The 12,851-nt window shown below is 45.5% G+C and overlaps 1 protein-coding gene across 7 annotated transcripts in view; it reads right to left on the bottom strand.

Annotated features, from left to right (window-relative positions):
* NSF (N-ethylmaleimide sensitive factor, vesicle fusing ATPase) overlaps positions 1-12,851 on the bottom strand; it is a 169,085-nt gene that overhangs the window by 26,899 nt on the left and 129,335 nt on the right. For all 7 annotated transcript variants that reach the window (XR_014783791.1, XR_014783792.1, XM_084804364.1 and 4 more), the window contains 2 exons: positions 11,806-11,872; positions 11,068-11,147 (listed from right to left, as the gene is read on the bottom strand). Coding sequence is in view for 5 of the 7 variants with exons in the window: in XM_084804364.1 (XP_084660490.1) it covers positions 11,068-11,147; positions 11,806-11,872 (147 nt within the window). In the remaining 2 variants the exon portion in view is untranslated. The remainder of the gene's footprint in view (positions 1-11,067; positions 11,148-11,805; positions 11,873-12,851) is intronic.

Here is a 12,851-nt window from a genome sequence, read left to right as displayed (position 1 = left end):
CCCACCCCACCCCCATGACTAACAAAACCGGAATGTATCGTGGAAAGTAAGAGAAATTTGTACAATTCAGCTTTTGGGGGCAAAGAATTTGTACTATGGTACACAGAGCCCCTGCTTAAAAAGCTACAAACTTTTTTTGGGGCCTACATTCTTTAAAACCACCACATCCTCAATTTTCGGTCACAACTGCTGCATAGAGTTGGCTCAAGATGTCTTTTTAACAATGCTGATCATGTACCATATAGGAAAACCAAGGGGATATTGTGAGACATCCTTGATAGTTGCATCAAGATGGTTGATGGTTTTATCCCAGCAAATCCAAGCCTGGACAATGTCCAGAAATCATCTAAGCCTTTTCCCTTTTAACCTATGATGTATTTGAACTGGCTGAAGATAGGCAAATAGAATTGCTCTGGTAGTTGTATTGGGATTCCAAACGTTTAAAAGATATTTTGTATTTACAGATGGCTGTACCCTCCCAAAATCTATGGAGAAACTTTAAAAAACAAAATTCAGATTTAATGCCTTGCTCAGAAGAAACTTTGAGAATGAATAGTTGGATTGGTGAGAAGGTTGGGGCATTATTAAGAGAATTCTCAAGCCCCCATTCAATCAACATCATCATCTCCTCACCCTTATAGGGATAAACCAAGAGATTTAAACCAGATTAAACTGGTAGTGCATACACAGACTGGATTCAGATGACACGATAACCCATGATGGGTTAAATAAGCCACAATGGCTTATTTAACCCATCGTTGGTTACTGTGCTGTCTGTCAATAATGTTTTAATCCACGATGGTTTATTTGGCTGAAATAACCCAATCTGATAATCCACTGTCTGCAGTAAGGGTTATTTAACTCACCATGGGTTATCATGTTGTCTGGCACTCACTGTGACTTATTCTGATAGCCTACGGAGCTGGCTGGCAAGAGCGGCCAAAACCACTGCAGCCGCTCTGCTCCGGCCTGCCGAGCCCTTTCCCCCGCGATCTGACGAGGGACAGCTGCAGCCAAAGAAGCACAACCTCCCTGATCACTACTGTAAAAATGCACATTTGCACAAAAGAAAAAGTAAAGAGGAAAAGATCCATTTGCAACTCTGAAAATGCGCAAATAAAAAATAAAGAACAGCCATGGCGATAGGTCCCGATCCTGCAAACCCCCAAGGGTTTATTTGTGCCACCCCTTTTTGGTGCACTCGGGATTTCCTCTCCTCTGAGGTAATTGCACAGGGGTTGTATGGCGCATCGGGTGCCTCTCAGCTAGCAAAGGCTGCATGGGAAGTTTGGTACCGATCCTGCAAACCCTCAGGCTGTTATAGCTGCCACCCCCTTTTGGGGCCAGAGAGAAGCTACCCCCCTGGCTGCAGCTGAAGAGGGGAAAAACTCCCCCCAGCTACTTACTGCTGGTTTGAGCTGGCTGGGCCCCAGTTCCCTGGGAAGCCTCTGATCTGCCCAGCTCTGATGCAGGGTGGCAGCGCCCTGGCAGTGGTGCCGCCGAAAGTGGGATCGCCCCTTCGGGGAGAGGCGCTTCTGGGGGAGGCGCAGGGGCCAGGGCCACCCCCCTAACATCAGCTGATTGGTTTTGCGGCTTCTATCTATGGGGGTTGGTTGTTTTTTCGCTGAGGATCCTGTTATGTGCCAGGGACAGAGAATATATGGCCAAGTCAGGGTGCTTGAAGGGGCCCCAATTAGTGAGGTTATGGGTCAAGGGAGATGTGGCGTTGGGAGGAGGGCTAGCCAGGCCAGGGAACACGGCCCAGACAGTTAACGGCTGTGCCGCGTTCCGGCTCTCCCCCCATCCGCATGTATGGTTGTTGCCCAATCAGCCTGCCCTCGGGTCTCCAGATGCTGCTTTTAAATGCCGGATCGGTGCCTAATAAGGCCTTCCTCATCCATGATTTAATAGTGGATGAGGCGTCCAATCTGGCATGCGTAACTGACACCTGGGTGGGTGAGCAGGGAGGAGCTAGTCTCTCCCAGCTCTGCCTACTGGGGTACTTGGTTCAGCATCAGGGAAGACCTGAGGGCTGGGGTAGAGGGGATGCTGTGGTCGATAACAATTCCATCTCCCTCTGCAGTCTCCCTGGCCATGTGACTACTGGTCTGGAGTGTTTGCACCTTGTGTTGGCCCAGCGGGACAAACTGGGGATTCTGTTGGTGTACTGCCCACTGCACTGCTCAATAGTTTCCCTATCTGAACTGACAGAGGCGGTCTCGGGTGTGCTGTTGTGATCCCCCATGCTGTTGGTTCTGGCATATCAACATTCACACTCAGGGCACCTTGTCTGGGGCTGCTCAGGATTTCATGGCCTCCATGACAACCATGGGACTGTCTCAACATGTCATCGGCCCAACACATGTAGCGGGGCATACTCTAGGCCTGGTTTTCTCAACTGGACATGGAGATGGTGGTCTGAAGGTGGGGGACTTTGCATCAGTCCCCTTGTCATGGTCAGATCATTGCCTGCTGAGGTTTAGACTTACAGCAGTTTTTCTCCTCTGCAAGGGTAGGGGACCTATTAAAATGGTCCACCCCCAGAGGCTAATGGATCCAGATGGTTTCCAGCTGACTCTGAGGAGGTTTCCGGCTGATACGATTGCTCCTGAATGCCCTCTCCTGAGTAGAGCTCATACTGCTCCGTGGTACACCCTGGAGATGATAGCGATGAAACAATATAGGAGATGATTTGAGTACAGATGGAGAAGAAATCCTAGTGGATGCAGTCGAATGCCGTATGTGCCTATGGTAAAGTATCTTCAGGGACAGTGAAGTCAGCAAAAAAAAAAAAAATCTTCCTGCCTCTATTGAATCTTCTATCTGCCGCCCAGCGGAGCTCTTCAGAGTCATCCAGGGGCTATTACATGCCAGCCCCAAAGACACTGTAGACCCCTCTGAGGCCTGAGTATTGCATTTACTAGGCACTTCCAGGATAAAAACTCTTGCATCCGCCGGGACTTAGACTCCAGTGTTCTAACAGATGAATCTGGTGAGGTATCCAGAGCATAGCCTTGTCCTGTTGTCCTGGATGAGTTTCAGTTGCTACAGCTCGAGGACATTGACAAGATGCTTGGACAGGTTTGTGCAACCACTTCCATACTGGATCCTTGCCCCTCTTGGCTTACAAAAACTGGCAGGAAAGGAACAGCTGGCTAGGCCAGGGAGGTGATTAATGCCTCCTGTGAGAGGGAGTGGTCCTGGGCCACCTCAAAGAAGTGGTGGTGAGACCATTCCTGAAGAAACCCTCCCTGGACCCGGAAAACCTTAACAATTTCAGGCCAGTGGCAAATGTTCCTTTCTTGGGCAAGGTCAACCTGTTCTGGATGGGGTTGACCTCCACCTGAAGGAGCAAGTTCGTAGCTTGAGGGTTCTCCTTGAGCCATCTTTGTCACTTAAGGCTTAGGTGGCCTCAGTGGCACGGAGTGCCTTCTACCAACTTTGGTTGGTGGCCCAGCTACGCCCCTATCTGGACAGGGATAACCTGGCTTCAGTTGTCTATACTCTGGTAATCTCTAAGTTAGATTACTGCAGTGCACTCTATGTGGGGTTGCCTTTGAAGACAGTTCAGAAGCTGCAGCTCATGCAAAATGCAGTGTCCAGATTGCTAATGGGGACCAGAAGGTCCGAACCTATAAGACCAACTCTGACCTGCTTGCACTGGCTGCCTGTATGTTTCTGAGCCTGATTCAAGGTGATGGTTTTAACCTATAAAGCCGTACACGGCTTAGGACCACAAAACCTGACGGAGCACCTCTCCTGACACAAACCTACCTGTACACTATGCTCAACGTCTAAGGCCCTCCTCCGGCTGCCTACTCTGAGGGAAGCTCAGCAGACAGCAACAAGGGAGAGGGCCTTCTTGGTGCTGGCCCCCTAATTATAGAATGATCTCCCCAATGAGGCCCACCTGGCGCCAACATTGCTATCTTTTTGGCACCAGGTTAAAACCCTTCTCTTCACCCAGGTATCTGGCAGCATATGAGAAGTTCAATCGATCCTGGATTGTCTTATGATTATGGTTGTTTTCCTGAGTTGCTTGCTTGAAGTTGTTTTAGATATATATTCTCTTGTGTATATTGTCTGTTCATATAGAAAGGGTGGTACAGAAATATAATAATAATAATAATAGTAATAATTTGGTGCACTCCAGATTTTCCCTATTCTAGGGTATTGTGCAGGGTTTGGATGGTGCATCAACTGCATCCCAACTAGGAGAGGCTGTGTGTGAAGTTTGGTCTCAATCCTGCAAACTTCCAAGTGTTTATTTGTGCCACCCCCTTTTTGGTGCACACTGGGATTTTGCTCCTTATAGCCCCTGCTACGATGTAATGAATGGCTAAAACAGCACCACTGCTTGGGCGGGAGGCCTGCAGCAGGATAAAGGCCAGGGGGATGGTTTAGATTAGGCACAGCTGCATAACAAATGACGCACAGTAGCTTATTAGCCTGGTTGTGTGGCAGGGCACTGTGGGCTATTTCAAAAATAAGCTACTGTGAGTAGCTTATTAAGCCACTGTGGTTTAAAGTACATCCAAATGTGGCCAAATCCTTCTTACACAGTCTACACCAAATCCTTAGATTCCTGCACTAAGCAGGGGGTTTGACTTGATGCTCTTATCATCATCATCATCATCATGGTGATCACTTGTGACCGAGTAAGATTGTCTTCCAAGAGTAGAGTCTTAACAGTGGGACTGCAGGTGGCTGTGAAGGCCAATTCTGGATCCACACAGCCTCCCACAGTGAGGACAGAGGTTTCCAGGTGGAAGGCGGTCACGGTGAGGGTTTGCTTGACGTGCCTTCCGTTGAGCTTGTTTCTCCCTTTCGCCCTGTACTCGTGCTTCTTCAAAGTCCATAGTGCCTTTAATATAGGCTGACCTCCAGTTGGAACGCTCATGGGTTAGAGCTTCCCAGTTCTCAATGCTTATGTTACATTTTTTTAGATTAGCTTTGAGAACATCTTTAATTCTCTTTTGCTGTCCACCAATATTCCGTTTTCCATTCATAAGTTGGGAATAAAGTAGCTGCTTTGGGAGACGATGATCAGGCATTCGAACAACATGGCCGGTCCAGCAAAGTTGATGTTGGAGAATCATTGTTTCAACGCTGGTGATCTTTGCTTCTTCCAGTATGCTGACATTAGTCCATCTGTCTTCCCAAGTAATTTGCAGAATTTTTCGATGGCAGCGTTGATGGAATCTTTTGGGAAGTTGGAAGTGGCGTTTATAGATGGTCCATGTTTCACAGGCGTACAGCAAGGTCGGTAGTACAATGGCTTTGTAAACAAGCATTTTAGTCTCCCTGTGAATGTCCCGATCCTCGAACACGCTACGCTTCATTCAGGGAGAATGCTACGCTCGCAGAGCTCAGGTGATGCTGAATTTCAGCGTCGATGTCAGCTTTTGTGGAGAGATGGCTGCCAAGATCAACATTTTCCAGCATCACATCGTTAAGTTGGATTGATGGCGCTATAGAGGGATTGGTTTGTGCTTGCTGGTAAAGCACTTTGGTTTTTTTGATGTTAAGTGAGAGGCTGAGCTTTTCATATGCTTCTGCGAAGATGTTTAGGTTGGTTTGGAGATCTTCCTCTGAATGTGCGCAGATTATGTTATCATCAGCATACTGAAGTTCTTTGACAGAGGTTGTAATTACCTTACTTTTTGCTTTCAGCCTACTGAGATTAAAAAGTTTTCCATCTGTTCGATATATGATTTCTACACCAGTGGGAAGTTTCCCTCCAACAAGGTGTAGAATCTCAGTGATAAAGATAACGAATACAGTTGGAGCAATGACGCATCCCTGTTTAACGCCTGATCCCACTTGAAATGGATCACTTTGAGAGCCGTTGTTATCCAAAATTGTTGCTGCCATGTCGTCATGGAGGAGCCGCAAGATGTTCACAAATTTATTAGGACATCCAGTTTTCAGAAGGATGGTCCAGAGAGCAGTTTGGTTTACAGTGTCAAAGGCCTTAGTCAGATCAATAAACGCCATGTACAAAGGTTGGTTTTGCTCCCTGCATTTTTTTTGGAGCTGTCATGTGGTGAAGACCATATCCACTGTCCCCCTAGAGGGGCGGAAGCCATTTTGGGATTCAGGGAGGATATCTTCTGAGATAGATAGAAGGCGGTCTGCGAGAATCCTTGCCAGGATTTTGCCTGCCATAGCTAGAAGGAAGATGCCTCGATAGTTTCCACAATCTGCTCTACCGCCTTTTTTGAAGAGAGTAATAATTATGGCATCCCTGAAGTCTGCTGGGATCTCCTCCCTCATCCAGATTTTTTCGATGAGGCCCACCTTCTTTAAAAACTTCAGGGACCCCATCGAGTCCACTAGCTTTGTTATTTTTCATTTGGTTGATGGCTTTACTGACTTCCTCCAAACTAGGGGATACTGCAAGCTCATCTCTGGTTTGTTTTTGTGGAATTTGCAAGAAGATCTCATCAGCCACAATAAAGTTACGGTTAAGGAGGCTGTGATAATGCTCTTTCCAACGCAGTGCAATAGACTCTTTGTCCTTTAGAGGTTTGGCACCATCTATTGAGCGTAAGGGGTTTGTACCATGATTTGTTGGTCTACAGATGGCCTTTGTGGCATTAAAAAATCCCTGTGCATCATGGACATCTGCAAGATGCTGGATTTCTTGAACTTTCTTTATCAATCAGGTGTTCTTAAGGTCTCTAGTTCTTCTTTGGACCTCAGCCTTTGCACTGGCGTGGATTTTTTTTCTAAGCAGCACAGTTGATGTCTTTTTGCCATATTTGGAAGGCTTTCCTTTTCTTATCAATAATATGTTCAATCTCCCTATCATTCTCAACAAACCAATCTTGATGTTTCTTAGTTTGGTATCCAATAGTTTGTTCACAGGCTGCAATAATGGAGGTCTTCAGTTTATTCCAGTGTTCCTCGACATTTTCAGGGGTTTCCAGAGATAGATGTTCCTTGAGAGTTGTTTGAAAGCAGGCTCGCTTATTAGGATCTTGAAGGGCTTGGGTGTTGATTTTACGTCTTAGTTTTCTTCCTTGGAGCCTACGTTGAAGGACAATGTTAATGGCCATCGTAGAACGAATTAATCGGTGGTCTGTCCAGCAGTCATCAGCTCTTGTCATGGCTCTAGTGAGGAGTACATCACAACGATCTCTGGCATGGACAATTACATAGTCTAAGAGATGCCAGTGCTTCGACCGAGGATGCTTCCATGATGTTTTAAATTTATTTTTCTGGTGAAAGAGTGTGTTGGTAATAACAAGATTATGCTCTGCACATTTAGTCGGAAGGAAAATTCCATTCCGGTTACTATTGCTGACTCCTTCTTTCCCAATAATTCCCAGCCACAAATCAAAATCACGCCCAACTCTTGCATTGAAATCGCCCAGGAGGATAATTTTATCCTCCTTAGGTATCTCTGAAAAGATGGTCCAGCTGGGAGTAAAATTTTTCTTTGATGTCTTCGTCACCATCTAATGTTGGTGCATAGGCACTTAAAATAGTTGCCTGCTGGTTTTTGGTGAGTTTTATTCGAAGGGTTGACAGTTGTTTGTTAATGCCAGTAGGAACTTCTGACAAGAGCTTCATAAGATAATTTTTAATAGCAAAGCCTACTCCACGTATTAGTCGTTCTTGTTCAGGCAGTCCTTTCCAGAAGAAGGTATAACCTCCTTTTTCTTCCTTCAGTTGTCCCTCTCCTGCTCTTTGGGTTTCTTGGAGTGCTGCTATATCAATGTTAAAACGTCTCAGCTCCCTTGCAATGATGGCAGTCCTGCGTTCAGGGCGTTCACTATCTGTATTGTCTAGCAGTGTCCGTATATTCCATGTTCCAAAGTTCATTTGTCTTTTGCGACCGCTAAGTGGTGGTCCCACTGGATGCGGTAATCCAGTCAGGGAGAAGTGAGGCTGACTATGTTTAGGGCACCTTTTCTAGCCCCCTCCCCATACAGGGTGAGCAGAGTGGATCCTAAATAGGACTGCTCAGTCATGGATACAGCTGCCAAACTACTCAACTGCCTCAGTCCTTGAGTCAGGACGACTGAATCTGTATCATTCATACAGTCCATGTGCCAGTCCATGACTAGGGGCTTCCAGATTTCACAGTCCTGCCCCTGTTGCCATTCGCCAATCGCCATGGGACTTTTGATTGGTTAGGTGGATTGGAAGACGCCTGTGCATGAATTTGTTTTATGTGTGGAGATCAGTGCACAATGATCAACACACAGTCTTCATGGATTAGAAAAAGGCTCTAATCCAATGGCATGAATAACATGACGACTGGTAGTCCTTCATGTATTGCAGCCTTCATCTGCCTTCACAGCCGTTATCTTCCGCCTGTTCTGCCGATGGTCTTATAGGCCCCTTCCAATCCTACTATTCTATGATTCTATATTTGATCGAAGCAAACCATTTCAGTGATGCAAGCACAAAATACAATCCCACCTCACTAGCCCAAGGGGGTGAAGGGAAGTGGGAAGAGATAAGATGCAGCCAGGTGCTTTTTTTTTAACCCCTCAAAACTAGAAACCTTGGAGTGAGCACCTACCAGCCAGAAAACCATCATCATCCATTTTGAAAATACAATTGGAATGTCCAATGCACAGACACCATTAAAGATTCAGGACAGAATGATTGAGGGTTTATTCAAGGAGGTGGGACTTTTGTTGTTGTTCAGTCGTTCAGTCGTGTCCGACTCTTCGTGACCCCATGGACCATAGCACGCCAGGCCTTCCTGTCCTGCGCTCTCTCCCGGAGCGTGCTCAAGTTCATATTCATTGCATCCGTGATGCTATCTAGCCATCTCATCCTCTGCCGTCCCCTTCTCCTTTTGCCTTCAGTCTTTCCCAGCATCAGGGTCTTTTCCAGGGAGTTTTCTCTTCGCATTAGGTGGCCAAAATATTGGAGCTTCAGCTTCATTATCTGTCCTTCCAATGAGCACTCAGGGTTGATTTCCTTTAGGATGGACTGATTTGACCTCCTTGCAGTCCAGGGCACTCGTAAGAGTCTTCTCCAGCACCACAGTTCGAAAGCATCAATTCTTCGGCGCTCAGCCTTCCTTATAGTCCAGCTCTCACAGCCATACATTACTACTGGGAAAACCATAGCTTTGATTAGACGGACCTTTGTCGGCAAGGTGATGTCTCTGCTTCTTACTATGCTGTCTAGGTTGGCCATAGCTTTCCTCCCAAGGAGCAAGCGTCTTTTAATTTCATGGCTACAGTCACCGTCTGCGGTGATTTTGGAACCCAAGAAAGTAAAATCTGTCACTGCTGCCATTTCTTCCCCTTCTATATGCCAGGAAGTGATGGGGCCAGATGCCATGATCTTCGTTTTTTTAATGTTGAGTTTCAAACCAGCTTTTGCACTCTCCTCTTTCACCCTCAACAAGAGGCTCTTTAGATCCTCTTCGCTTTCTGCCATTAGGGTGGTATCGTTTGCATATTGGAGGTTGTTGATAATTCTCCCAGCAATCTTAATTCCGACCTCTGATTCATCCAACCCGGCATTTCTCATGATGTACTCTGCATATAAGTTAAATAAGCAGGGTGACAATATGCAGCCTTGTCGTACTCCTTTCCCAATTTTGAACCAATCGGTTGTTCCATGTCTGGATCTTACTGTTGCTTCTTGACCCTCGTACAGGTTTCTCAGAAGACAGGTAAGGTGGTCTGGTACTCCCATCACTTTCAGAATTTGCCACAGTTTGTTGTGATCCACACAATCAAAGGCTTTAGCGTAGTCAATGAAGCAGAAATAGACGTTTTTCTGGAATTCTCTTGCTTTCTCCATGATGCAGCGAATGTTGGCGATTTGATCTCTAGTTCCTCTGCCTCTTCGAAACCCAGCTTGTACTTCCGGTAGTTCTCGGTTCGCATACTGCTGAAGCCTAGCTTGTAGGATTTTGAGCATCACCTTGCTGGCATGTGAAATGAGCGCAATTGTGCGGTAGTTTGAACACTCTTTGGCGTTGCCCTTCTTTGGAATTGGAATGTAAACGGACCTTTTCCAGTCTTGTGGCCACTGTTGAGTGTTCCAGATTTGTTGGCATATTGAATGCAGCACTTTAACAGCATCATCTTTTAGGATTTTAAATAGCTTGGCTGGAATACTGTCATCTCCGCTAGCTTTGTTGTTACTAATGCTTCCTAAGGCCCACTTGACTTCACTCTCTAGGATGTCCGGCTCAAGTTCAGTGACCGCACTATCATGGCTATCAGGGACATCAGAGGTGGGACTACTCTGCCCTGATTAGAAAAATATTGCAAGCACCTGAAAAAAGATATACAAAATGCCTTCTATCAAGTTTGATTTGTTTATTTCAGACATCATGCCAAACCATGATTTACATTAAACATAGTTTAGGTCGCAAACCATGGTTCAGAGATGCTCATCTGCATTAGTTTTCCATTTGCTCAGCATTCAAGGTCATAAGTCCATTCCCATCTCCATGGTGCAGTAGACTCTGGAAGTTAAACGACAGCCGTTGTCAATTTAGAAAGCACACCAAACCATAGTTAACTTTCCTTAACCATGGTTTGGCATGATGTCTGAACTGAGACTCCTTCTAGCCTACCATTATGCTGAATGGCAGTTTCTCACTTGGAGGTTTCCAAGTCTTTTCCAGCCCAGCTACCCAAGATCTTTTTAACCTGGCAGTCTCAGGAAAGGAACCTGTGATATTCTACATGGAAAGGTGGTTCTCTATCACAGAGATATGGTAAAACCCTTCCCTAACTGAGAACCTTCGGTAACAATATGAAACTATGAATAGCAAAGATGTTCCTCCACTTGGCCTCCGGAAGCTTGCTTGCCTCCCCCGGCCACCCATGCAAAATCTTTATGCCCAAGACTGTGGTGTTTGTTTGTTTCGTTAACACAGATTAGCACACACAAATGTACAGATACACACAGATTCTAACCATCATGATTTTGAAAATCCACAGGACATGTCGGCTGAAAACACAGAAACCTAAGGGTATTTTGTGGCTGAGTACTTCTCTTTTCCCCCTTTTGCCGTGCATGAGTTTACAATCCGGTTGCAAACATTTTATCCTGCCTGAGGAATAGGAGACTTACATGAGGTGGTGCTTTCTTCAGCAACACCAAAAGAGCCTGTAACACCAGGTTGGAGAATCGTGGCCCAATTGGAACATAATCTGAAAGACAAAAACATTGAAGTTTGCATAGGTTGAAAATAAATTCAGTTATTATTCTGTTTCAAATTCTGGAGGTCTGGATCAGTGCTGTCAAGTGCCAACTGCCCCTTTCAGGACTGAAGCCCACAGCATACCTAGAACTGATGACCTAAGGGATGTCAGACAGGGTTTCAAAACAGCAGGAAGACCAGCTATCAAGCCTCTTATGTTGACAGGCCAAAGCAGGTCAGGTGATACTCTCTATATGCCGTATAAAGGCTTCCATGTCACGCTTGCCCACTGCTCTGAGGAAACAGAGGACTGGCTCTTGACTATCTATAGAAACAGGAGACTGGCTCTTGGCTACCTTTAGACTGCCTTGACCTTGTTCCCTGGCCTTTGCATCACCCTGCATTCAACTGCATGAATGCTGGATCTGACACCCCACCAACCCTCTCCCACAACTTGAGCAACAATGCCTTTTATATTTATTAACAATTATTTTTAGACAGCCTTTAAAGGTAGAACCCCCTCAAGGTGGCATTCATATCCAAGCTTGCGTGCTCCAGGAATGAGAGCCTTAGCATGGAAATGTAGGCTATGGAAATAGGTGCCGGCCCAAACAAAGCCCATCGATGGCATCATTCCTCACAGATATCCCATCATCCACCTTTCTCACCTAGGAGCCTCTCAATGTCGTCCACCACCACACAGCTCAGCTGAGACTTGTAAGCATCTTCGAAGATCTGTTTTTCAAAAAGCAAAAACGCACACAAAACTCAACCAATTTTCACCTCTTAATATTATAGCCACAATGACTGTACTTTTATTTTAAAAAACAAAATAAAGCAAAACAAAAACATGAAGTGGATAGAAAATACATCTTTAGTTACAAATGCATATTATTTTAATTTTGTTTTACAAGAAACAAACCAGATGCACTATTGACCTATATGTAAAACTCAGTATATTCTAAGATTGTGAAAGATTCTTAGAACATGGGACAAATTCCAGGAGTAACGACTTGGCAATGGTTGTTGTTCTGAACAGGCATAGTCAAGCCTGAAGAACAGGTGTTTTGAAGTCTTTGCTAAAAACATGGATTCACGAAGGAATAACATGCACTATATATTGCCAGGAATTCCTTCATTTGGAGAGGTTACTAGACATTTAGAATTCTTGAGACAGGAAATGCCCCCAATTTTTGGAAAATCAAGCACCTTCTTGCCCATCTGTATTGAGTACTATCAAATGACGCAACCCCCCCCCTTGCACATTTTGGTGAAATGTTTTCCTTAAATTTGGAAGAGCACAGTATTAACGGTGGCTCAGAGGTCTTGGAGAAATATCTGCATTCTAAAGAGGAGGTGGTCAAATGCTTTGAATTTTCATAGAATCATAGAATAGTAGGGTTGGAAGGGGCCTACAAGGCCATCGAGTCCAACCCCCTGCTCAATGCAGGAATCCAAGTCAGAGCATCCCTGACAAATGGCTGTCCAGCCTCGTCTTGAACGCCTCCAGTGTGGGAGAGCCCACCACCTCCCCAGGTAATCAGTTCCATTGTGGTATTGCTCTTACAGTCAGGAAGTTTTTCCTGATGTTCAGCCGGAATCTGGCTTCCTGTCACTTGAGCCCATTATTCCGTGTCCTGCACTTTGGGATGATCAACAAGAGATCCTGGCCTTCTTCTCTGTGACAACCTTTCAAATACTTGAAGAGTGCTAT

This window comes from Heloderma suspectum, chromosome 6 (assembly GCF_057233095.1).
Source record: "Heloderma suspectum isolate Gila_16-S chromosome 6, 16-S_ref, whole genome shotgun sequence".
Lineage (NCBI taxonomy): Eukaryota > Metazoa > Chordata > Lepidosauria > Squamata > Helodermatidae > Heloderma > Heloderma suspectum.
Note: the sequence above shows the minus strand (reverse complement) of the source record. Positions and strands in the feature narration are given on the sequence as shown.